This window comes from Benincasa hispida, chromosome 11 (assembly GCF_027475165.1).
Source record: "Benincasa hispida cultivar pf3 chromosome 11, pf3_genome.v1.1, whole genome shotgun sequence".
NCBI lineage: Eukaryota > Viridiplantae > Streptophyta > Magnoliopsida > Cucurbitales > Cucurbitaceae > Benincasa > Benincasa hispida.
The window spans coordinates 16,767,518-16,794,077 of NC_143488.1; the positions used below are offsets into that span (position 1 = coordinate 16,767,518).

Below are 26,560 nucleotides of genomic sequence, written 5' to 3' on the forward strand. Positions count from 1 at the left end.
TTTTTTCCTTATGATACAATTTTTATTTTAATTTTATTTAATTTTTATTTTAATTTTATTTAATTTCATACCTTTTTTATAATTTATTGAGTTCTTAATTTTAATTCAATATATAAAAATAATTAAATAAGATTTTTACATATTAACCTTCTACTTATTTTTATAACAAAAATTTAAATAAATCATCTATATAACTCGAACCAACTAAATCAAAATGTCTTATGGTTGGATTCATTATTTAATGAAAGTTATTTGGATTGAAAAAACTTATAACCCTAATAATGGGTCTACAAAATAAATCCAACCTAACCCACAAACATCCCAAAGGATAAATCCCTTCTTACTAATAACCAGACTTTGCTTCTTTTACTAGCAGAATTAACCATTTTTGCTTCACTCAGCTATGACAAGTAAAAAATATATATGTATATATTATGAATCTCGGTCATTTAAAAAATGGCACATGTCTACAATACAAGGGCACCTCTTTCGTTGTGAAAGCAGGGCATGTGTTGTTGATACAATAATATACAAACAGGGGGTCGGTCCTGAGGGAGAAAGGACTTAGGGATTCATATGGGGTATGAGAAGAAACGACTTTAAATTACAGTCACAAAGAAGAAACGAACTGGGAGTATTGCTACCTACTTCTAAACATTTGAATATTGGGACATTCATCCATCAACTGGTTCTTGCAAGGTTGGACTCTGTGTATCAATGCAAAAATTTGAGAAAGGTTTATAAGTGAAACAACTAAAAATGAATACATATTATGACATAAAAAACACAAGAAAGTAGCAAGAAGCAAGAATGTTTTCCAATACGGCCTGATAATTCTACCTACTCTCATTCTACAGAAAGACTATCATACTCAAAAGTTCTAGAAGCAATTAAGCGCAATAGTCTTCCGAGGTCTAGGTGCAAGGCACAAAGAAAAAAGAAAAAAGAGCCACGGGTTATTTTTGCAAGGCGCAAATATATGTAAAAGTACTACCTAAAGAAAAGAAAGCATAGATGAAGTGGAAATATACAAAAAAAAAAAACAAAAAACAAAAAAAAACAAAACAAAACAAAACAAAAAAACAACAAAAGAAACAAAACAGAAAAATAATAATAAATAAATGAACACAAGAAATTTTGCATTTAGGCCGACTAAAATTGACTTTTTTTTAGTTAATAAAGGAAAAATTCTAATTATAACTAATTTTTAAAACTAAAGCGCTTGAGCCGCGCCCAGCAGGGCTTTTTAAAACACTGGCCATACCACAGGCCAGCTTCAATTGGAATTTGTCACACTAAATCCATTTTAATGGAGAAATCAAAAGGTATTCTTCACTGATTAAGAACATCATAGCATTATAGAGTGCCTTCAATTGGCACACATCCTGAGTATGACAGCTTGTTTACAGTTTACAAACAGAAGAAACCAATTTGAATGGATGAAATATAAATGGCAAGCTATGACCAACAAAGATCTTAGAACAAATGGCGACTAATAAGTCCATTATTACCTGCGTCACTGAGAAGTTTTCACAGATGGCGCCAGTAAAAGGTACAAATTCCTTGTTAGCTTCAGTATAAAACCATCTGCAAAACCATATTTTACCATAATGAAGGAAACTCGGCAAGCTAATTCATCCTCTAAGAAGAAATCGGTCACAAATCATCAACCAATACACATTCAATAAAGGAAAAATGTTTCATATCGGTCTGCAAAAGCAACAAATGGAGTAGAGAATTGTTCGAGGAAATCAACGTACTTGCACAGGAAAATTGGCTTTATTCCATTGTCTGCCCCAAGACCCAATTGTTTTCGTCTTTCAAGTTCTTCTTTATACTTGGCAACAGGAAGAACTTCACATGGGCCTCGAATTAAGCCCACATCTAAACAAATATAGCCATCGGACGTATATACCTACAGACAATTACAAATATGAAGTCCATATATGAAACTCTCTAAACCAACCAGTGCAGAAATTAGTAGGTTTCCTGGAGTGATGTTAGCAATCACATAGAAATAGGCCACAACAATATGTACGTTAGATCTGAGTATAACTTCTTGAGGTGCGTGCAAGAAACATATCAGAATGAAGAATCTCATAAAATGCTCACAAGAGATGGCCATACAAGGAAAATGGTGAAATTAGAGAAACAAAAGAAGAAACAAAGTGTACCTCATCTTGTTCAGGGGAGCTCAGGTGGAGATGGGCAACTTCCTTTGGCAAGTCCTCATAAAAGTAACACTTCTTAAGAATAGCCCAGTTCAACCCACTTTCATATTCATGGCTGAAGGACTGCATTAAGAGTAAAGGCTTCCCCATATTACTTCCATGCAATTTTCATAAAATGTAAGAAAACCATATGAATTCGACAATCAACTTAAATACTCAATTAGAATTTTTAAGAGGTATCAAACTATGTTTAACAATTTCCTCGCCTGAAGCCTATAGGGCATCAATTTCCCATTGCTGGATTGAAAAAGAGCAAATTCTTCAACTTTATATGTAACACCATCAACCCGACAGGATTTGTAGTATGCCCTCATATCTAAAATCTGATATGAGTCTCCGATCCATTCAATATTATGCAAGTCATTGGAAGAAGTCCCGGGCTGCTCTCTATTTATGATGCTAGCTTCAAAATTTTCAACATTATTCTCCTGCAGAACTTCATGGCCATCTTTCTTCACATTTGAAGTATCATGAGCACTTGCTGTTGAGGAGGGTATCTCCGGACCTTCAGAAACCATTTGCTGATCAACAATTTGAGGAATGTCAGGGGGTTTAGGGTTACTAGAATTGTCGGCTGTTGTTTGGGATTCTTCTAGAGGCTCTGCTTTCGCTGAGGATTTATCTTCACCTATTGATGCTAGAGAATTTTTAATTTGCTGAGCTGACATTTCACTTGATAACTCAGCAGAAGAGGGTTCACAAACCAGCCCCAAGGATTTGGCTGGAGTATTCAAGGAAGTCGAAGAGGTTGGTTTCTCATCTATGTCTTTTCTAATTGGTAAAATATTATTTCCAAGAATCTCATCCACATTTGGAATTTTGATACCAGATGATTCATTGACATTGATTCCATAGTCAGCAGGCTGAGGATTTGGCAAATCTGAACCTCCATTAGAAACCAACTTCAGCTGACCAGCACTGGCCTTCTGTTCTACGGCTCCTGATCTCTTCTCTGGTGGCTGAGTTCCACTGGTATTGACCGATAATTTTGGTGGTGGGTTACTCCTCATGACACGCCCATATTTAGGAGGTAAAGGCTTCCCATTGCTTATAGTTAAACATCTTGGGCAGTGCCATTCGCCTCTCGGAATTGCTCTCTGATTAGGTGACTGTACACATTTCAAATGATATCCTTTCTCACAAGCATCACATATAAGTACAGTATCAATCTCATTAATGGTAACTTGACAAGTTTGGCAAGTCACAGCCTTGTTCATGTAATCTCTTGAAGGAGGATTCCAAGTAGGATGATCAGGAAGCTGTGGCTGTAAGAGCTTCTGAACAATTTTGACAATTTCATTGTGGTTATTAGGAAGTGAAGGTCCTTGCACAAAATTCATGCTCTGTAAAGGCGGCTGCAGACCAGTAATATTTCCTGTACCAGTTTGAGAAATAGGTCTAAAGCTCTGGTCCCTGGCTGCTTGAGAAGACGATCTTAATGCTCTTGAGTCTGTGGTTCCCTGATGAGCATTAACAGCAGAATGATTGGGAAACTTGTGCTCTGGCCCACCTTTAGCTGACAAGGTGGATTGAGTTTGAGCAGACCAGGTTGAAGCACTCGCCAGAGGTTGATTTACCAAAGAATTAACTGAAAACCACCAAAACATTCAAGAACATTATAAATCCAAAGACAAAGCAACAAACTGTGAGCAAAGACTTTAACTTAACTAGCCACTTGATCATGTTTTATCCCCACTCTCGCTCAAGAAAGAAAAGAATATATGTATATATATATATAAAATAAAAAATATTGAAAATATCAAACGTGAGGTTCCTCGAGTTCAATAAAAAATCACAGGAGTATGCTCTTACACTCACATGTAGGGGTGTACATAGTCCGGGTTGGGCCGGGTTGGAAGATTTTTGTGGACCAACCCAAAAATTCGGGTTGGCTAATAATGAATCCTATTAGTTCTTTTTTGGAGGGTCAACCCAACCCAAAATTTCCGGGTTGGGCCGGGTTGGGTCACCGGTTCTTTATTTTTTTTTTTTAATTTGACTGTTTTTTTAACTTTTATTTATATATTCGGGTCGGGTCAGGTAACCCGAGACCCAACCCGAATTTAATATTTTTTAACATTTTTAACCTAACCCAACCCTTGCGGTTTGGGTTGGGTAATCCAGGTTGGTCGGGTTACCGGGTTTTTTGAACACCCCTACTCACATGCAATACCTTATTGGTTGTGCAAAATTTTTTTTTTTTAAAGAAACTACTTTAATTGAGAAAGATCGTAAGAATACAAGAATGTAGAAAAGAATAAGCCCACAACACCTCACTTAAAGAAAAGGGGTCAAACAAAGCAAAATGTTGCCTAAAGAGTAATTACAAAAGGTCTTCGAAATCGAAGTCCAAAGGGAGACATGAAACTTCACCAAGGACCAAATATCATTGGGTCTCTCTCCAACTCTCTAAACACTTGTTATTTCTCTCGCCATAAATCCCATTACAAAGTGTACACCCAACATAGCAAAGAAAGTGGCCCTTCTCACTAAAAAGCAAAAAAGCAAATGGAGGAGAAACTCCCCAATCAAACCACTGACACTCCTTTTAGGAGCAAACATGAAACCAAGCTCCTAGAAAGAGTGATTCCACACCAACCTCCCAAACTCACTTCTCTAGAGAAGATGATTCAGGTCTTCCTTCACCTTGCAAGGAAAAAATTAGCAAAAGGAAACAACTAACAAAGACAATTTCCACAACAGTCCATAAAGTCTACTGAGTAAAACTTCCCAGGAAAAGAACTTAACTTTCTTAGGAATCTTAATCCTCCACAAAGCATCACAGACAAACTTATTAATGGGAGAGGGATCCAATCCATGCCAAAAGAAATAGTTTCGAGTCGACTCCAAACATGAACATTTTTTTTCCCAAGCCTAGAACCAAACTCTCTAATCAAGGATAAGAAAAGTGACAACCACGGTCATTTCCCTATCAATCAACAATCGAAGAAAACCAAACGAGGAAGAAACAAAGCTCCCTAACCAAACTAGAAAGTCTGAAATGAAACGATGCTTAAGGGAAGACAAATGATAAAGACGAGAAAATGAAGAACAGAAGGGTCTATCCCCCACCTATTGATCCTCCCAAAAATATGTTTCCTTACCTTCCCCCACCACACAACGAACAAGACGGGAGGAGGCGAGCTCTAAAGAAATGTTCTTCTAGAGGTTCTAGGAAGTGCCTTTAGTCCCACTCGAAAACCAGTCAAAAGGATGGGGGTAATGTTTGGTTACAATACTTTATGCCATGAAGATTCAGACTCAAAGGGTAAACACGATATCCAATTTGCAAACAAGGCTCTACAACAAAAGCATATTAAACTCTTCCATCGTTGGGCAAAAGCATATTAAAAAAAAAGAAGAAAAGAAAAAAGAAAATACCTTGCATTTGAGATCCATATGTCCCATTTAATGGTCTTTCAATGCCATGCAAGAGTGAAGACGAATCCCTTCCTTGATGACCAATAGGATATCCACTTGAAAGAATATGTGTTCTGACTTCATTGCTCGGTAGTTGTGCTTGAACCTGTATAGATGTAGAACCAGCGACAGGAACATGACCTGAAGGCAGAGTACCCACAGTGCCTCCCACAGAAGCCGGAACAGGACTTGATTTGTCTGAGGTAAACATCCGTACTGTAGGCAATGGCCCACGACTCTCAACTGATGAACTGAAATTTTTTTGGGTCGGATGGGATCCATAACCTGGAGGTGGGACATATTTCTTGGAATCTTCCATCTAAATGAGAAAGCAAGAAAAATCTCTTGATCATTCACGTTCTTGGACATTACTAGAACATACATTTATTCAATAATATGCCAAACAATTTTGCAGATTATATGAAGTTGAACAAAAGAATAAAAGTTAAACTCCATGCCAAAGAAGATTACGAAAAGCTCTTCAAATTAACAAAAAGAATATTTAAACTATCAAGGTTGTTAACTCGTGAAACGGAACATGTATCAAAATAGAATTTGTGTCTCATGTATCGGAACATATCGTGTATTGTAAGTTTCAATTTGATAAGTAACATTGGAATACAGATATAAATAAAAAAACCAAAAATAGAGATATAAATAGCTAAATTTTGTATAACTTCATAATATTATGGCTGAATGTCATCTTTATTTTTATAAAAAGGGAGAACTTTCAAAGAGTCCACACTAATGAAGTTAACTCTACGCTAATGAGGAGAGAAAAAAACTCATTTGGAAAAGGCAATAATAAAAATAAACAAGTAAAAGTGAAGGTTGTAAACCACTTTTAGTCCCTAAACTTTTATAGAAGTAACAATTTAGTCCCTAAACTTTGATTTGTAACGTTTTAGTGCTTATATTTTCAATTTTATAATAATTTAATCTCTGAACTTTATTATATAACAATTTAGTCCTTGTACTTTAAAATTTATAACGATTTAGACCTTATTGTAGAAATTAGTGCTAAAGTTTGAGATTTCTTGCATAAATAAACGGATAAAATAATAGAGACTCAATATTTTTACAAAATACAAGGTGAACATCATAAAATAATAAAAATTGACATCTAACTTTGATATTTTTTTTTTTTACGCTAGGGACTAAATTGTTACAAATTTGAAAGAACAAATACTAAATTGTTACATACTAAAGTTCAAGGATTAAATTGTTACAAAATTGAAAGTACAAGGATTAAATCGTAACAAACCAAAGTTCAAGGACTAAATTGTTATTTTCAAGAAAGTTTAGGGACTAAAAGTATTTTTTAACCAAAAGTGAATATGGTCAATAATTTTTTTTTTTTTCTATTTATTAAAAAAAACAAGGCCCTAATTTGCAAGGACTTTGTCCCTTTCCTTCAGTTTAGAAGCACCTCCTCCAACAACAACCTAGCACCCCTTTCCCATGCTCCACACAATCCAAACAAGGTTCTCCAATGGTCCCAAAGAAACTGAGCAAACTGAAGCCACTGTTTCTTGGGCCTAGAGTGGGCTCTCTCTCTCACCACATCCGAAAATGTTTGCCAAAATCAAAGTTCTCCTTATATGTTGTGTTGTGTTTTTCTTTCCTTTTATAAATTGGAGAGAGTTGCATAGACCAAGACACAAATCACTCGAACAAGAGTTTTAAGCTCTCAAAGAATCATTCTCTCTAATCTTCTTTGCTTAGAATTTTTTCCTTTTCTTCCTTCAAATGCTCATACACTTCTTCTTTACATAGGCCTTGAGTTTGGCTTTTACTAGTGGAAATAATCTCCATTATAACTCAAGCCCCTGATTCTTGAGTTTGGAAACTTAATAACAGGAGAGAAGACTTGCTGCACATCCATCGGACATTCAAGACTTTTACCAAAGGGTATGAAAGCTCAATTTCCAGGGTATGAAAGCTCAATTTCCCCAAAAGAATCAAATTCCTTGTTTGGGAAGTAGCCCATTCTTGACTTGACACCATGGACAGACTTCAAAAACGCTGTCCTTGGATCAGTCTATCTCCCTTCCGGTGTTGTTTTTGCCAAAAGAAAAAGAAAAAGAAAACCATGAAACACATTAGCTGTATGTTCATCAATTGCCCCTTTGTGGCCGATATATGGTTGGGAGTGCTAGAAGCTTATCACTGGCCTCTGGTATCCCCCAATGACTCTCTTAGTTTGCTAAAGTTGTTGTTTCTTGACCACCCTTTCAAGGCCAACAAAGAACGTATTTGGGCTAGTACCATCTCAATGATTTTGTGAAAGGTTTAGGAAGAAAGAAATGCAAGAATTTTCCAAGACAGTCAAATCATCCAAGGATGTTTTAGAATCTGCCATTAGCAATGCTTTCTGTTGATGTAAAGACATACAGGCCATGAACAGCCATAGTTTCTCTTTTCTGAGAGCAAACAAACAATTCCACAACAAATGATCAAGGCCTTCCTCATGTCTCTTGCAAAGAATGCACCATTCCAAATACAAAACAAAGAAAGAGAGCCTAGGCATTCTTTTTTTTTTTTTTTGATAGGAAACAAGCAAATGTATTCCAACAGAAATGAGAGCACAGCCTAAGGGCAAGGGGTTGAGAGGACCCCTCCCCAAAAGACTAATACAAGAGGGCCTTCCAATTGTTAAAAATCATCGAAAGGCTGTAATTACAAAAGAATTTGGTATAATTTGTGCACCACCAAGAGGCTGTATTTTGAACAAAAGCCCAAAAAGAATAAAAAAAAAAAAAACTTATCTTAAAAAATTCTACTATTTTTTTCTTTCCAAAGACACCAAAGAAGAGACCAAGTGGCACATCTCCAAAGGATCTTTTCTTTACCGCTAAAAGCATAGTTGTCAAGCCCATCTAAAAGCCAATCATCCACCTTTTTTGGAAAACCGCACTGCAACCCAAAAATGCTATATATATTTGACCACCCCTTAAAAGCATAATCACAATGTAAGAAAAGATGGTCCAAAGACTCCTCGTCTTTCATACAAAGGCAACAAATAGAGGGGGAAAGACAGCTATTTTTCAGCTTCGTTTGCAGCTTGTCATGAGTATTTAGACTTCTATATGCAAGAGACCAAAGGAAGAACCTGACTTTTTTGGGAATTTTCAGCTTCCAAACAAGATTAACCAGAGGGAAGGTAATATGCAGGGGCTGTTTCGTAATGTTTAAGAAAGTAGCCTTTGTGGTAAATTTCCCCGAAGCATCAATCTTCCACTTAAGTCTGTCACAGTCCCTCTACAAAGTCAAAGAGTGAAGGACATGTAAAAGCGCAACCACGTCATCCATTTCTCTGTCAAAAATATTCCTTATGAGGCCCACGTCCCATGAGTGATTCGAGGCACACCAACAATCCGCCACCCTAGCCTCCTTGTAGGACAGGGAATAAGTATTATGGAATTTGAGAGCAAAAGGTTGAGAGTCACACCATTTACTCCCCCAATGAGAACCTAACCATTCACTCCCCCATATAAAACCTGTCACGCAAAGACCTTAACTTTCTTTGGGATTTTAACCTGCCATAAAGAGAGGAAATACAAAGGTAATCGAGAAGGGAGAAGAGACAAACAAAACATGGAAGAAGGAATGTCATGAAACCCCTCTAGAAGGATTAGGGGTACGAATACAAACATCTCTTCTCCTTGGCACAATTGTCGCCTCTCTATTAGGCAGAGGCTGTCAGACATCAAAGGAAATTAAAAATGAGGGATTAGAGGAAGCCAACACTGAAGCTATGGAATGCAGCCTTTGTTTGAAATATGATATAATGCAGAAGCAGGATACACAGGCTTATCCCCCACCCAACAATCCTCCCAAAAGTAAGTTTTCGAGCCTCCTCCAACATTATGATGCATACATTGAGAAAAGGAAAGAAAACCCAAAGAAACAACTTTCCAGAGGCTTTTAATAAGGCCTCAAAACCACCGTTCACGCCACTAAAAAAGGTGTGAGTCATGTCACAGCATGTCAATGTCCCTCCTAGATCCACTAACCACCTCCCACTTGATCAGGTGGGATCCTCCCCCTATCAACTCATTCCCAAAAGAAATTCCTCATCACTCTCTCCATGGACTTACTTATCAAGATTGGAATCCTAAAGATTGACAAGAAATAGTTAAGGATCCCTCTTAACATAGATTGAATTAGCATTAATCATCTCCCTTTAGAGAAACAAGCATTTTTTCAAGATAGAACAATATTGTTCTACCTTGCTATTTCTTCACTCTTATGAAAGCCTTTGCCAAACTTATATCTTTAGTGGGGAAGTTCGAAGTGAAAATTGATTAATGGAAAGGCTTGTCTCTATCGAAAGGTGGGCAGCTAACCCTTGCTCAGGTGGTGTTGAGCAGTCTTCCTTGTTATTTATTCTCTCTTATGAGAGACCCAGCCAAAGTTACCAAATGCCTTGATAAGATCGTTAGCAATTTTGTGCGAGATTGGTTCATGTTCAAACTGACTTCCCACCTGTTGAGCTAGAAGTGAACTTCCCTTCCTTTAATTTATGGTAGTTTTGGGGCAGGTTCTTCTCATCAAAAAAAAAAAAATTGTTTGAGTTCATTATGGGATGTGGGAGACGAATAATGTTTTGGGAAGATAAATGGTACAGAACAGAAACCTTAGCTCAAAGAAGAATGATGATTGCTTTTGGAAGCAGTTTGATGGAAAGATTTTTGGCGGAAGGAAAAGATGCTTTAGAGATATGCAACTTGATCCCTTCTTTGGTATGTTATGTTCAGAGGGAAAGAAATAGCAGTTTTTGAAGATACCCTTTTGATTCCTTTTGGCTTTCGGTGCACCACTTGTAAAATAATTGGAGAATGCTCTCATATAAGGCCTTCAGAAATAATGGAAGGAAAGAAACAATAGAGTTTTCAAAACTACAAGAAAAATACTCAATCTATTTGGAAGGCTAAGATTGCCTTTTATAGCAACTAAATTACTTACAACTTGACACAAATTCAAGACTTTCTAGGTAATCATGTGCCTGTGTTTTTCTATGAAACCTTTTCATTCTATATTTCTATTTAATGAAAAGTTATGTGGATCTTCCACAAAAAGAAAAAGAAAAACTAATGGATCTCTACGAGAATAATGAGTCAGAGAACTCGGAAGCAGACTGGAGAAGTACATCATTTTGTCTCTTTCATCGGAAGAATTGAAGATTTCTAGGTTATCAGTAACCAAATGAAGACTAGAATTACCTATCCAGTCTCATCCTACAGGTTTCATCCAAACTAGTTTGGACATAATTAACAGTCAAGCAGAGTAGCATTAAACTGACTTCACGAAGTATCCACAATCGAGCATCAAATAGTATAGGGCAGGAAAGATGAAGAACCACAATGATGAAAGAACATTGGCCTCCTCAGACAAACAAGAGAAAGAAACAGAAGTAGATAAAATTGAAAACCCAGGTAGCAAAGTTAAACACAACAACCCACAATCCCAATAACCCCGAGACAAGCATACTATACCTTCTTCTTTGCCTGCGCCAACTTCTCCGCTATCGTCAACCTAGGACCCCGAAACCCTAACTTCTGATCCCTAGCATTACCATGCAACCCCAAATCTTCAATCAAAGAGCTAATACCTTCCCTTCCCACAATATCCTTAGGAGCCAATCCTTCACAAATCTGAACTAACTTAGCCCTAGCTTCAGCCATTAATTCAACCTCGGCATCACTCGGCTTCTTCCCAGCACGCAGCGCCGTCATTGTGGACATAACCAACACAATCTCAGCGACCCTTCTGAGATTCGGACCCAAGTCGCAACCATTCCGGGGTTTCTTCCTCAACTGAGGCTCCGCAAGTTCATCGTCGCCATTAATCTCAATTGGTCTCTTGTCGGCGATGGGAAGAGTGGGTTCGGCATCAACAACCGCGTTTTCCTCCATGGGTTCGGCCATGGGAGAAGAGGCAAGAGAGGAAAACGAGGTTGAAGGTGGGGTGGAGGGGGAAGGGGGAAGGGGGAAGGGGGGAATTTCAAAAAATTGAAAATTGAGACGTAAGAAATAGAGGGTTTTGGCGGGTAAGTAAGAGAGGGAAGAGTAATAAAAGTGAAAGAAAAAGGAAGGGCGTTGAGTTTTTGGGGGGAAGAGGGAAGGGGTCTGCGGCCGTGTCTGTGGCTGATCTGAATGATTTTAGACGACAAAGAAAGGGTTTGGTTTGATCTTGTTTGGTTTCTACTTTAACTAAACCTGGACCGGGTTTTATATAGACGTCAAAATCGATATGCAATTGTCAATGTCAGAACCGAACCAAACCAAACCTTTTTTTTTTTCCTTTTTTGAAAAATTATTTTTAGATCGTTTTTTTTTTCTTTTGTAACTATTCCTTTTTTTTCTAATTTTTTTTAAATTAACTATTTTTTTATCATAATTTACATCTTTCTTGTGTATAAGGGTTGAATTATTAGTAAAATTCCAAAACAAAAGAAACTTTTTCAAAGCTACTTTTTTATTTTTCAAAATTTTCCTTGTTTTTTAAACCATTAGTAAAAAGTAGACAACAAATGAATAAATTTAGGAGAGGAAGTAGTGTGTATACGCTTAATTTTCAAAAACAAAAAACAAAATGATTGACAAACGATGTCTTAGTTTTTAAGTTGTAAGTTTGATTTTAAATTAGTTTTTAGGTTTCAAATTATTATAATTATACCCTTGAGATTTGAGTTTTGTTTTAATTTGGTATCTAAATTTTAAGATTTATACTTTTGACCTCGATTTTTTTTTACTAAATATTCCTACTTTAATATTTGACGTTAACGTTTATTAAATTTAAAATAATTATGAAGTGAAATTTTAAAATCAATCTTAAGGGCGATGGGAAAATAGTGAGACTTAATTAATTATATTTTTTTATTGTTTAAGTTAATTAATAGACATTAACACTAAGGAAATGTTTTGGGCGAGAGGATATAAGTTACTATGAGTTGCCAATTCAGTGTTTGGGGGCTCAATTTTGAATGTCATTGATGCCCCTGTTGCTAACTCCCATTGGCAACCAACCCCGGCCACATCCGATCACCACGGTCATTGGCCAACTCTGGAAATCTCCACTGATGGCCATTTCTACCAAATCCAACATCTATTATTTTAAATTATTAGTTCATAGTATTTGTATAGTCGTCCTTTATATTGATTTGACACTAATAAAAATACTTTTAGCATAAAACAAACCAAACAAACTTGTATATAAAAACACTTTTGAGAAAGAGTTGCCAAACACATTATCAATTTTCTTTTAAACGGTTTTTATCAAAAGTGTTTAAATGAAAATGACTTTTTGAAAAACGTTTTTTTTTCCAAATTAATTCAAATATAACATTGTATTATAGTAAAATGATAAATATAAACTGAAATTTGGGAGGCGAAAGGAAGTTGTCAAACATATCTACCAGATATAGAATTTGGATGAACGTTTATATTTATATATATATATATATATATATTTTGTAAATGGACTTGGTCATTTGGCGACCCATACATATATAATTTTTTTCCTCGGTTGGTGTCATATAACTGGTCCAGAGAATGTAGCCATTGTTACATATTTTGTGTGTCAAGCATGTAGCATGCCCGTTAATAGGATCATTATTGTATAATTACATTTTGAAAATATTTCACTTATAATGTAAATCCAAATTTGTTTTGTTCCAACAAATCCAATATAATTTTGTTCAACTTAACTAAAGTGTCACATGCAAAGTTTTATAAAGTGATTCATTAAATTTTTTTAAAAAAAATGAAATACATGATCCAAAAGTCAACCCTAAACTCTTCCCAAAACTCTCAAGAGTACATGTGTAATTTAAAAAATAATAATAAAACAAAGTGCACTTTATAGTTTATTAAAAAATATATATATGTAGCATACAAAAGTTTCCCGACAAGAATACTAACTATAAAAATATATTATTTATATTAGGAAAAAAAATTGCATGAAATATCTCTGACATATGAACTTAACTCAACACTCTAAACATAGACATGAATTCAACTCAACGCCTCAAATGACTAAGTAGCATATCCACAAATTACAAACCACCTCTCCAAATTTCTCAAAAGCATTGTAACTTTGGGCATTTTACATCTAAAAAATAGTAATAAAATCAATCAATTTGGTAAACATGCAGCATAAAAAGATAATGTCATTTATTAATTTCATTCACATTCTTTATTCTTTTGTGTCCCACTACCTTTTCATTAATAACTTTACATTCCTACTCTTGATTTTGCATACATAAATGTGACCCACAACTTTTTATCAAATATTTTACAATTTCTCTTCCCTCTCTTATTTCTAGTAATATTTTTCTATTCATCTATTACATCTAATCCTTTTATAAAGCAAGAGCAAAGATTGCAAGTGATAACAATCGTCTTGATATATCTGCAATGTTTCTATCAAGCATGAGATTTAACATGTTTTTGTGACCTACTCGAACTAGTTGTTGGACAACGTTGCTTCATTACATTGGTTTCTAAAGTATAGCGTGAGTTTAAATTTGTATTAACATACTTGATTAAAGATGGTAATTTGTTTACTTTATTTATTCAAAAGTTTTGAGGTTAATCGATATTCTTGCAAAGCCCACATGATGTTGTACTGTCATCTTTGTGTCAAATCATGATTTTGTCATCAATTTGTTTGAAGAAGAATGATTACTCTCCTCTCTATGCAACGAGGGCATAGAAAAAGGTGAAAGGGGACTAGAGTGTGAGGGATATGCCATTGTAATGTCTCCTTCGTGGTTTGTATGAAGTTGTGTGATAGAGTGTTTGAATGCTAGTTTTTTTTTTTCTTTCCTCTTTGTATTGTACTCTATTCTTGGTTGTGGATCATCTATTTTGGTTAGCTGAATAAGCCTAAAAAGAAAGAGAATGAACATCTAAGATATCTTTGTTGATGAAAATTTGTTGGTAGTTTAAGGAAAAGAAGCACAATAGTTTACTGACATAGTTAAACTACTTTGTCAGTGGAATAACTTCGTCAAGTGCATATTACCAACCAACCAACTAAATCATTTAAAAGGCTTAAGGTGGTCTCGAGGCTTTCGCTGATAATGAGAAGAAGCAAGCTGAGACTCTAACCTATGTCAAAATGTACCACCTTCTACTATTTGCATGCAAAAAACTGTAAAGTCAAGTAAAACCATGAATATTAGATCAAAGAAATGGAGGGAAATGATCAAAACAATGGAAGCTCATTGCAGTTAAGTCCTGACTCAAGTGACTGTGGAGGAATTAAGTGATGAAGAATCATAGTTGACAACAAAAGAATATTCAAGAAGTGAATGGCATTCCACGCACACGTCCAAGGTCTTTTTAGATAAAAATATAAGTACCTCGCCCATCTTCGGAAAGTTCTAAAGAGGTTATGCTTGCATGTGTATAGGCACCAAAAGAAACAAGAACAGCTCAAAAAGGGCTAGGCACCAATCGACCAAGACTCTAATTTCAAAGGCAAAAAAAAGTTGGTTGTCCAAGTGAAGAAGGCAACATCTGACCTACCTAAACCTGTGAAAGAGATGATCCCCTAAAACCTTTGGCAGGCCATGATCCTTGAAGCATCGAAGCAGGCGACTAAGGTAGTCATTAAGTATGAGGAAGAAAAAGATATCAAGAGACCAAAAGATCTTTCCATAGTGCTAAAGAGGAAGATGAGAGGAACCAAAAAAGAGGAGGGTGAGAGAAGTCAAAAGAGAAAAATAGGAAAACAAAACTTAATGAAGGCTCCAGAAGAAGATAACAAAACAAAGGGAAAAGCAAAAGCAAGAATGCAATTGAGGAAGATATCCCTCGGTTTGTTTCCACATCATCAATGTAAAATGAAGACCAAGAAAAAAAATGCAGGATGAAAATGCAACCACATTCGAGCTACAAAATAGAAAAGGTAAGGAAGAGGATGAATAATAGCTTGAAGCACCCCTGAACCCCTTGTTTGAGTATGAAACAAATGAGATTAACACCTCAATTGAACCACCAAAATGAGAGGAAAATTGGAACGAGCCACAAGGAGGATCGAGAAAAAGAATCAACCCCTAGTTCTGAAGACGAGGAAATGGAACTACATGAGGATCAAGTTTCTAATGCCTTAAGTCTTACAAGAAAGAGGCATATAGAAGCTGAGGCCGAAAGGACTAGCCTGCCATATGACTTCACTTTCTCAAGAATTGGCTAATTCCTACAAATCACAACTCTAGGCCTAATGAATAGATGTTCCTTTATATATCATATACAAGGCCCTTGATATCAATGTGGAAAGCATCATAAGATTAAGTTCGCGTAATCCAAAATATATTTTAGTTTGGTAATCTCAAAGGTGATTTTAACACACGTCATTATGCAAAATATAACAAAGATGTCGAATCGACAAGTTTACGTATCTGTTTGACAACTGGATAACAACCATGTAGAAAACTCCAAATGTCATAAATAAGAAAGGTACAAAAAAAAAAAAGAGCCACATCGTGTCGAAGTATGGGTCCTATTCAAATCTCATTGCACATGAGCAAACTGGATAGGTCTAAAAAGATCAGCCAAATACACAATATAAGCTACAACTAATTCCCCTTCTTCCTTATTAATCACTCCAATCAACAAATAGGAATCAAAAAACTTTGACGAACAAAACTTTCAAGTTTCAACCACCTTAAGACCTTCTATAGCAACCAAATCCTCCACACAAGTAGACGACAAGTATGGATGCCGCGATGATAGTGGCATTATCGTCCAACAAAACAGCACAAAATTAATCCACTTACTAAACACAGATCCCACGAATTTCAGTTTCTATAATTTATTTCCATTTGTAATCTAAACTCATGTTCAACCAACTTAGAGTTGGACATTCTTAAATGATAAGCAAAAGATGTACCTTGGAATTGTAAGATCAAATATCAAGAACTTTTCTCGATAACATTTTCTATCAGCCTTGTTTCTGGGGCACAAATCTATTTAAATTTACACATCAAACCTGGTATAAAAGCACAAAGGAATTCACATTAGTCACTCCAGCAAGAAAGCAGAAAATCACACATTGGCTGAGGGGTTAGTCAACAATTCCAGTGATTTCTTCAAGTGCTCTACTGCAACTGAAACATCATCAAACGCCAGAGCTCCTACTGCAAACCTCGCGGCCTTGTGTGCCTCGGCAATTTTCTCAGGAGCTGGCTGGTAGTTACTGTCGTAGTGGTATGACTTGGCTGGAGCTAGGGTAGGTTGAGGTTCTGAGGTTGTCCCCTCTCCCCCGTTTGAATGATACTGGGAAGCTGATGGGTAGCTGGTGGGAGGAGGAGTCACTTGAGAAGAGTATGAAGCATCGGATCCTTGGTAATAGGCCGGATAGTGAGGAGGAGCAGCCGGGAGGCTGCTTTCCGAGAAACTCGGATAAGATTGGAAATGGGGATAAGAGTAATTAGGGGAGGTTTCATTAGATGGATAATTATGAGGTAAAGGCTGTTGTTGATGCTCTTGTGAGTAGGATTGGATGTGGTGGTATGGCTGATAAGAGGAACTGTCTGGTTCATTCCTCGGAGGAGGTACATGAAACTCATGGGATGGATAACCAGCTGCAGGGTATGATGGAATATTTGAAGGGTGCTGATTGTCAACTTCATTATGGAATCGGGCAGGCGGTGACGTGTTTAAAGAAGTGTGGTTGTTCATGTTGTCATAGACCTGAGGACTTTGTGGTATATTTGCATGATCGTCATTAGCCTTATCATAAACCTGAGGCGATGAATCAGATTGCGACTGAGTTCTCGTGACTCGAGGCTCTCCTGGTCTTACATCCTATAAAAACAAACATCATGGTTACATTATAAGCCTCAAAATCTCCTTGATAGTTGTTTTACACATGCAGGATACTTCAGCATAAAATTAATAAATAACAATCCAGACGACTTTAAAGGACACTATCAATTGAGTTTCAGATCATTAACAATTTTAATATGAATATATGATGAAAAGTGGACTCAAGCGAAGGGGAGATTAAAAAAAAAATTTTAAAAAAAGCAGCAGAAGACTTCCTGAATGGTGCGATTTTCTCCCACAAAATCTGCAAGACTCCAGAAAAGGAGAGTACTAAATTTAACAAATATTATTCCTTTTTTTTGTGTGTGTTAACAAATAATACTACTTTCTGTTTGTGTGGTCTGTTGTTTATAAACCATGGACATTAGACATCAATATAGTTTTTACTAAAAACCTTTTAGAAGTTAGTTCAAGAGATAAACTAGAGTTAGGCACCGAACCATACATTTGCACTGGTAGGTGTACTTGAAGGAACAGACAGATCATCATCACCAGAAGGTGGACCAGGCTGTGGCTTCCTTCCCTCTTTCAAAGCCTTCCTGATATCAGCTGCTTTCCAGATTGCGTATTTCCGTTTTTGCTCCAGCTGTAAATAGAAATTTTAAAACAATTAAGCAAAGAACTGATTCAGAAAACTAAAACACGGTCAATCAGCAAAGAAGCTTACGTCTGGTTGAAGTGGACCAAACTGGGAAATAATCTCAAAAAAAATACTTGCAGCATAAAATGTTTTTGCAGTGTTCCTGTGAATAAAATCTTGAAGCAATTAGAAACTCAGACACTAAAAGTATGTTTTCTCAATCCATATCCAAATAATGGCTAAAGCACAAAACGTAATGAAAAAGGCAATCCATATCCAAATAATGGCAAAAGCACAAAACGTAATGAAAAAGGGATGCCATTACTTAAATGAGTAAAACCATACACGTACACCCTACAAGTATCCAAATCAAACACTTCAACAAAGATATCGAACATGAGAAACTTCGAGGTAATTATGATCTAAGCCTGCATCTTCTATACCCATTAAGAGAAGTTATGGAAAAATAAGAATGATGCTTAAGCTTAACCAACAACCAGCCTGAAACAGATTTTGGTAAAACTTTGAAAACCAGAACTCTTTTTTTTTTTTCTTGGGTGTGAATCAAACGTACTGCACATAACACACACAGGTAACCAACAACATTCCAGAGGTGAGAAAAGCTAGCTCCTTGGAATCAAGAAAATAAAAAACTCGTTCCAGAACTATTTTCAAAATAGTTTTCAATTTTTTTAGAACAAAAATCAAATAAAAATATGTTTGGACAATTGTTTTTATTTTTTTTTCTTATTCTTCTTTTATTTTTTAAAACACCATATTCTTTTTTTCTTTGGTGTGTTCTCCTGGATAACTTGTATTCTTAGAATAAATGAAGTGACTTTCCTCTTAAAATTATAAATTCGTGAAAGACAGATTTCAATGTGAACAATAACTTATAACATCAACCATTAGAAGTCATCTGATCTAATCCAATCATCGTTCTAAAAGAACTTTTTCAAGTCAAGTCAGACAATTATGAATCTTTGTAACTATTGAAAAGTAAAAGAATTAAAATATTTTTCTATATGAAGGAAAATCATTGGTTCAATGCCATACAAATCTGCTCGTCCAGCATGATCTTGTTTGTCTGCCTTTGCAAAGACATTCAATGCAAAACCCTCTAGATGCAAACTATCATCAGGCCCAAGGTTGAGTGACTTCTTATCCTGAAAACGATAGATGGATTGATCAGTAAGCAGTACGCACATATTGCCAATCTAATGTACAAAGTTACCAACGAGGGACAAATGTGATGAATCAACTCAAGTAAGATTCATATTTCTCCGTGTTCTAATCAAAAGTCCTATGATTTCTTTTTCTTATCCTCTTCTCTTTTTCTTTAATAAGAAAGTAATTCCATTGTATAAATGAAATTATATAAGAGGAAAGTGAAGCCGTAAGCCAAAGAAGATTACAACTCAAAACTCTTCTAAATGGTACTAAGAGAACTTAAAAGGCACATATAGTTTACACCAAATAAGGGCCACAAAAATAAGAGAATCCAAAATGTTACTTGACGAATTTTGTTTCCAAAACCGACCAATACCATCCTATCAAGAAGTCTGAAAGAGGCTTGAATCTTGGAAGAAAAGGTTATTCACAAAAATTGTTAGGCTTACTCTTATTCAATCAGGCCTGAGTAGCCTCTCAAACTATTTTATGTCTCTGTTTAGAGTTCTTAGTCAGTTAGTAATTTCTTAGACTTCTTAGTGCAGTTGGTAAGGTCTTAGAGAAGCTTTAAGAGAGATTTCTTACGGGAGGAGGTTGATAAGAGGAAAGGATCTCATCTTGTGAGGTGGGAGGTGAGGTCTAAGCTGTTGAACCTTGGAGGGTCAGGTATAAGTAACGTAAGGGCAACAAAGCATTGGCTATATGTTATGGCGGTCATGAATTTGACACCTTATGGCACAAGGTCAATGTAAGCAAGCATGGTCCTTAACCTGTTCATGAGTGGACAATATGTAGGATTAAAGGTACCTTTAGAAACCCACCATGATTTAAAAGGTTGAAGGCGACCATGAGACTTTTCCTCTCAAAGAGATGAGGCCATAACATGAGTTAAAAACATTTTTTTTTACCAGCTACCAAACTTTCATGGAGAAAGATAAAAAAATATACAAGGGCCAGAGCGCATAAAAAGACAGCTCATACAAGAGGAGTCCTAATCTACAGAAAGAGTCTCCAAGCCAAAAGAATATCCTAACTGGTAATTAATTACAAAAAAGACCTTAGAAGGCACTGCCACCAAAAGGTATTAAACCTAATATTTTCCCAAAGAACGCCCCATTACTTTTCAACCTCTCTAAAGATCATGCCATGTCTTTCATGTCAAATAGAAATACACCACAAAATTGCAAAAAAAAAAAAAAATAATAATAAATAATAAAGAAGAAGAAGAAGAAGAAAAAACCCAAAGAACTCTCTCTTTAATACTTAATAGGAGGGATTTATCATTAACGTGAGGGACAAACACGACCTCCTCCAACATGGACCAACAATCTCTAACATGCACAAGGGAAAACAACAGAGTCCAAAAACCAGTCCAAATCAATCGCAAAAACTAGCAACTCAAGAACAAATTATCAATATCTTCTTGAGCTTCTCTGCAGAAGATACACCACTAAGAACCCACACATGAAGAAGAATGCCTCTGAAAGCTATCCTAAGTGTAGAATTTTCTATGCAAAGCCTGCCATGTGGAAACTTTGACCTTTGGAATTTCAACTTTCCAAAGAGAGGAAAACACAATGGCTTACAGGAAAGGAGAAGGGGGCATATCAGCAACAAGAAAGGACGTGACAAAAAGCCTCCGAAGGATTAGGGTGCCAAATTCGAGAATCCTTACCCTTGATCAATTTGAATACCCCTAATTAACTCCAGGACCTACCCTCCCTATCCATCATCGATGGGATAACCCTAAAAAAATGGGCACATGGAATGAAAGCTTGAAAATTGAAGCCACCAATGCAGCTAAATCTTTCACAAATGACAAAGGTAGGGGAAGAGGGCACATAGAGGTTTGTCTCCCACCCGACATCCTCCCAAAAGTAGGTATTAGAACCATCCCCAAAGAACTCAAGGACACAGTTATACAACCTATAGAACAGATCCTATTCAAGTAAGGTCGTTCACCAATAAGCATTTTAGAAACTAGGAGAAGGGGAAAATGGCAGAGAAATTTTCAAGGAACTCTTAAACCCAATAAGAAGGGTGAGGACCTTACTCTCTGACAACGATCCTTCTCCCCAAAGCATTAGTTCATTAAAAGAGCATCATAACCATTTAGCCAACAAGGTCTTATTACAATACCTCAACTTACCCTAATCTTCTCGACTCCCTAGTACCTCCTACCCCAACCAAGTGAGACTTACCCCCTTCTTCCACACCCTCCCATAAGAAATCCCTCGTCAACTTCTTTAAACTCTGACAAATTACAACTGGATCTTCAAAACTATACAGCACGGACACTTCTAAAATGGCCACATGTCCAACCCCGACACGCCAAATTATTTTATTATTAAATTTTCTATTTCGGACACGGCAAGCTGCAAATTGTTAAAATTAATTTAAAAAATTGGGGGGGTGCGCATGCCCAAGCCCCGTCATTTCTTAAACCTATTTTAGGGTTTTTTCCCTTTATTTTTTTATTGACCAGCTGCTGAACTCCCACACCCACATCGATTTTTCCTCATTCCTCAAACACAGCCACTTGAAGACCTCCACGCCTCATTCTATTTTTGTTTTTATTTTTTTCCCTTTTCCTTAAATCTTTATTTTCTTTTTCACATTTTTTATTTAAAATTAGAAGCTTTCTTGGAAGTTTTGTTTATTTAAAATATGAAGGCTTTTTTATTTAAAATATGTAGAAGGCTTGTTTGATTCGATTCTATTTTGTTGTTATGTCGTGGGATGACAGTTTCTCATTTTGAATCTGTAAAATAAAATTTTTGATCAAATCACACATTGCAATATACTAAGCCTTCTAATTCTTTAAGAGGTTTATCAAACTAGTTAATAACTTATTAGAACTCGGATATTGTTATGACTTATGACGTTGGACCATTGGTAATCTTATTTATTGTCTTTTTCATGAATTGTGTGGTTGTTATTTTGATGTTTTTAAAGGTAATATTTCACAATATTTTTATATACGCAACATATTTATTTTTGTAAAAAGTATATATATCTATATGTGTGTATATATAATGTATCCCCGACATGTCGTGTCCTACTTTTTTGAAAATTGGCGCATCGCCATGTCGGTGTTGTGTCGGTGTCGTGTCGTGTCGTGTGTTATTGTCTATGCTTCTTAGCTTGAAAACATAAATGAAGTATTAAGGGACTCCACTTAAGATGGCTTGGATAAGAGTGAGCCTCCCCCTTGTAGAAAAAGGCCTTCTTCCAAGAGGTAAAAGACTTCTAGACCTTTTCAAGAACCACTCTCCAAAAAGGCACACCTTGTGGATTATGACCAAGGGGATGCCTAAGATAAGAGGGAAAAAGTTGGTTAACCTCGCACCCCATCGAAGCTTCACGTCTACTCAACTTAGTCGAATCACAATTAATACCCAGAACTAACTCTTATCTAAATTCATCTTTAGGCCTGAAATCACTTCCAAAAAAAAAAAAAGAAAAGAAAAAGAAAAACAACCTGTTTAGGTTCATAAACAAACTTTCCTTCCTAGGATAGAGAGAGAAAATATCATATGCAAAGGGCCAACTCTCTCCCTACCTAAAAACCCTCCCCACAACCCTTTTCAGCTCTAGTAAATGCTAACCTACTAAGGATATCCACAACCACAACTCAATTAGAATGAAGAGAAATGGAGAAAGAGAATTGCCTTGCCTAAGCCCCCTTGTAGCCTTAATCTTGCCCCTAGGGCTACCATTGAGGAGGATGGAGAAATTAACGATTCTAACACACCGACCTCTCCATTTACACCCAAAACCGATTTTACCAATAATCTTGTCCAAGAATCCCCCATCAGTGTGACCATATACCTTCCCAAATCCTTCTTGAATATCCCTCCTCCCTTTTTGTCTTTCCCATAGTCTCCAATAGCCTAGCAGTAGCACTAGATCCAAGATTTGCCTCCAATGATAAAGGCTCCTTGAGAATCCAAAATAGTACTAAGAAGGACCTTCCTTAAACTATCAACTAGGACTTCGGCAATGATCCAAACAAATGGCTTTACAATATTATTTGGAAGGATCTCTACCTCAAAAGGGTCAAGTAATTCATTTGGGAGCTTAGCCACTTATGTCTCAATACTCATGATCATTTGCAAAGAAGCTGTTCCTGGATGGTCACTTCTCCAAATTGGTGCCCACTGTGTAAATTAGATAATTAAACACAAAACTGTATCTTCGTTTCTTTTACTTGCGAGAAACGTCCAAATATTCCAAAATAAGGGGAAAACATCAGAAACTTTCTTGAATTATCTCTGGGAAAAAATGTCTCTCCCTTTGTAATTATAGTTTGAGCAATCTAATACCCGACTAGAGAAGTTTTGCAACTTTAGTAGATGAGATCTTTATTCCCATTTTTTAGTATAATTTCATATTTTCAACGAAATTGTTTCCTATTAAAACAAGGTGTATAGCCAGCTTTTGTTTGTGAGCTTATGATTTGTAGAAGATAATAATGGTATGTAACATACCATAAACAATGACCTGGCCTCTTAACCTCAAATTACGAAATCTAACTTGTGAGTCAAGCAACCCCTTCAAAATTTTGAAATACCTAGTTCCCCCAAGTCAAGGGAAGTTAAAATCTGGCCTAACTAATAAATTGACAACTTCCCTCTAATCTGGCACCTTTCAGAAGAAGATAAAAAGCTTATCAACAGCTGGAATGAACAAGTTTTTTGAATTAAAGTCACGTTTACCTCAATGAAAACGTAATAAATCAATGGTAATGTGAAAAGTGGACCTCATTTGATTACCTCTGGTATTGTTCACTTGTGTACTGCATCCGTACTGACACATGGAGTCCACTTCCAACTCTATAATAAAAAAACGCAAACTGATTGACCAGCAGAGCGTGTTCAATCTAATTGTGTCTGGAAATTACGTCTTATCATTACGGTTACCATTATTGTTACTGTTCCAGAGGAAAAATTATGAATTTTAACACATTTACTATTATCGTTACCGTTAAAATTCATAATTATAAGTAAACGCGATCAAAAGCAATCCAATTACATTTGCGATTCAGGCTCATTACAATTGATCCATCAATGGAATTTCATTATGATCACAACAATTTTCAATTACTTTTTGGTAAATGTGGCCTAAGTAACACATTTTAAAATAAAGTCCCTAGGTTTTGGCAATAACCTCTCTCGGTTCTAATTATAGACCATCCAAAGGTCTCTTTCCCATATAAAGCAGCCGTTACTTTAAGCCAAAGGACATCTGCTTAAAGGGGAAGCACAACAAAATGTAAGCCACCAAATCCATGCTCTTCCTCCAAAAAGGTACCACTAACCAAGGGTCCACTTGCTTTCCAAGTTGTCATCCTCCCACAAGAATAAACTAATTGAATGCAATATGCAAACTTGGCTAGAACCTAATAAGAGAAAGGCAAGAGACCAGAATATTTGAGAGAACAAATGAAACCATTTTCCTATTTCTGGAGTGTTTAAGAAAATTTCTCCCAGATCAATTCCAAAGATATACCAACTCAGGATTGCCATCGGAAGAAAGGCCAAGGTGGACAGAGGACAATTAGTGTTAGCCCATGAAGAGCTAAAGGCCATAGACTGTACGTGAAAAGGGTTACACTTCAAGCCAATATACAACAGCTAAACTTATCGATAGATCTTAAACCCAAGGCTGATTCCAAAATCTACAAAATCCTAAGCAGCCCGTGAACTTTCCATATGTTTAAGCCAATCTCTCTCTCTCTCTCCCCTCTCCATCTTAAATCTCTCCTTTGTTTGTTGTTGATTTAGCAGCCGCTAGGCAACATGTTAAATACCATATACATTGTGTTTTAAATGTTCGCAATTATCATTTTGTATTCAATATAAATATGTGGAAATACACATTAATGAATTTACTACAGGAAAAAACTATAAAGATAACCACAAATACATCAATTTAAAAATGATAAGAAAATGAAAAAAAAAAAAAAAAGATTCACAAAAATAGAAAGGCTGCCTAACAGATATATTTTCCCACTCCCCAAGTAGCTTTGATCGGCCCTGATTCTAGGTAACATGCTATTATTCATTCCATTAAACAAAAACCCATAATAAGCAGTAGTTACAGTTTGTCTGCCTTCCAATATTCGGGACCAAAACATCCATATAATCCACTAACTTGAACAAATATTAGATAAACAAAAGCAGTAAATCCGAAACCTTTTCGAGCTGATTCATGAGGGAAACAAGGAGGGCATTTGTGGTCTTGGTACGTTCGCCCTGTGGAATCTTCAGTCCGCGTTCCATGGCATATAATCGACCTGAACATGGAAAACCCCCAGTCAATCGAGAATTCAAAACAAGAAAGGCCTGGAAGAAGAATTGAAGCTAAGAATTACAGTAATATGCGACAAGAGGTTCATGCTTCTGCAATTCGTCGGCTCGCTGGAGGTAGGGCAGAAGGAGCTTCGCCGGCTCGGTCTCGTTCGCCATGTCCGACTGCTTAGAGGAAAATTTTGATGCTGAGAGTCTCCAAATCTGATACGACCAAAGGTGATTTTCTAAATAAAGAAGAACTCGTTTTTGGCTACTTGGCTTAAGAAAACGGGGGATGGCGGTATGTCGTTGTACCAGAGGATCATTTGGGAGAGAGTAAAGGAAAGCTTTGAATTTTCATCTTTGTTTTAAAAAATATCCCTGTACTTTTAACACTTAGCAATATTATCCCTCAAGTTTAAATTTTTTACGGTTGCCAAATCGAAATCACAACTTAAAATGGTAGACGATGATCTAAAATAATATGGTTGTTGAATGAGAAATTTCGACGAGAGTTGCCACATCATCAATAAAAGTCCGAGTCTATTGAAAAAATTATAAGTTGGATTGAGTCGAGTAATTAAAGCATTCGAGCTCAATCCAATTCAAAGCCATGGTGAAATTTTGGGCTAAATTAAAGATTAAGCTCTAGCTTAGTGTTTCGACCCAACAACAAATGAGCCCAAGCCAACTTTAGCCTAACCCCAATTTGGGCGCAATAAAGTCAAGCCCATGTAAAGCCCATGAAAAAAACCTCTATAAATAAAGATCTTATCTCTTCATTTAGGGGAGGTTGGAAGAATTAAAGGTCATAGCTCTCTAAATATCTGAAGCTCTGAAGCTCTAAGGATCTGAATAACACAACTTCTTCAATGCTCTGAAGATCAGAAGACATATTAAAGTTAAGATCAGGAGACATATCAAAGTTGTGAAGATCATAAGACATACTAAAGTTTTGAAGATTATAAGATATATTAAAGCTCTGAAGATTTAAACTCCCAAAATCCAAGACTTAAGCTCTCAAAT

The 26,560-nt window shown here is 36.2% G+C and overlaps 2 protein-coding genes across 2 annotated transcripts; both read right to left on the reverse strand.

Moving 5' to 3' along the window:
* Nucleotides 1–411: 411 nt before the first annotated feature.
* LOC120091039 (uncharacterized) lies at nucleotides 412–11,837 on the reverse strand. The gene is made up of 7 exons (XM_039048837.2): nucleotides 11,150–11,837; nucleotides 5,613–5,970; nucleotides 2,438–3,819; nucleotides 2,175–2,294; nucleotides 1,761–1,915; nucleotides 1,512–1,587; nucleotides 412–707 (listed from the first exon to the last, which is right to left on the reverse strand). Exons 1-7 carry the CDS (start codon nucleotides 11,579–11,581, stop codon nucleotides 675–677), a joined length of 2,556 nt encoding a protein of 851 aa, XP_038904765.1. The 5' UTR covers nucleotides 11,582–11,837; the 3' UTR covers nucleotides 412–674.
* A 4,613-nt stretch (nucleotides 11,838–16,450) lies between these two features.
* EXT-LIKE (hydroxyproline-rich glycoprotein family protein) lies at nucleotides 16,451–25,899 on the reverse strand. The gene is made up of 6 exons (XM_039049466.2): nucleotides 25,618–25,899; nucleotides 25,439–25,539; nucleotides 19,128–19,237; nucleotides 18,159–18,234; nucleotides 17,937–18,077; nucleotides 16,451–17,470 (listed from the first exon to the last, which is right to left on the reverse strand). Exons 1-6 carry the CDS (start codon nucleotides 25,709–25,711, stop codon nucleotides 16,709–16,711), a joined length of 1,284 nt encoding a protein of 427 aa, XP_038905394.1. The 5' UTR covers nucleotides 25,712–25,899; the 3' UTR covers nucleotides 16,451–16,708.
* Between the last annotated feature and the right edge of the window lie 661 nt (nucleotides 25,900–26,560).

Coding starts and splice junctions, on each gene's coding strand:
- LOC120091039 (XM_039048837.2), bottom strand. CDS start 11,581: ATGGCCGAACCCATGGAGGAAAACGCGGTTGTTGATGCCGAACCCACT. Junction 3,820..5,612: donor ATATGGATCTCAAATGCAAG/GTATTTTCTTTT, acceptor GGTGGTTTTCAG/TTAATTCTTTGGTAAATCAA. Junction 2,295..2,437: donor TGATGCCCTATAGGCTTCAG/GCGAGGAAATTG, acceptor CTCTTAATGCAG/TCCTTCAGCCATGAATATGA.
- EXT-LIKE (XM_039049466.2), bottom strand. CDS start 25,711: ATGGCGAACGAGACCGAGCCGGCGAAGCTCCTTCTGCCCTACCTCCAG. Junction 18,235..19,127: donor CATGCTGGACGAGCAGATTT/GTATGGCATTGA, acceptor TTTTATTCACAG/GAACACTGCAAAAACATTTT. Junction 18,078..18,158: donor TTGGTCCACTTCAACCAGAC/GTAAGCTTCTTT, acceptor TTCTATTTACAG/CTGGAGCAAAAACGGAAATA.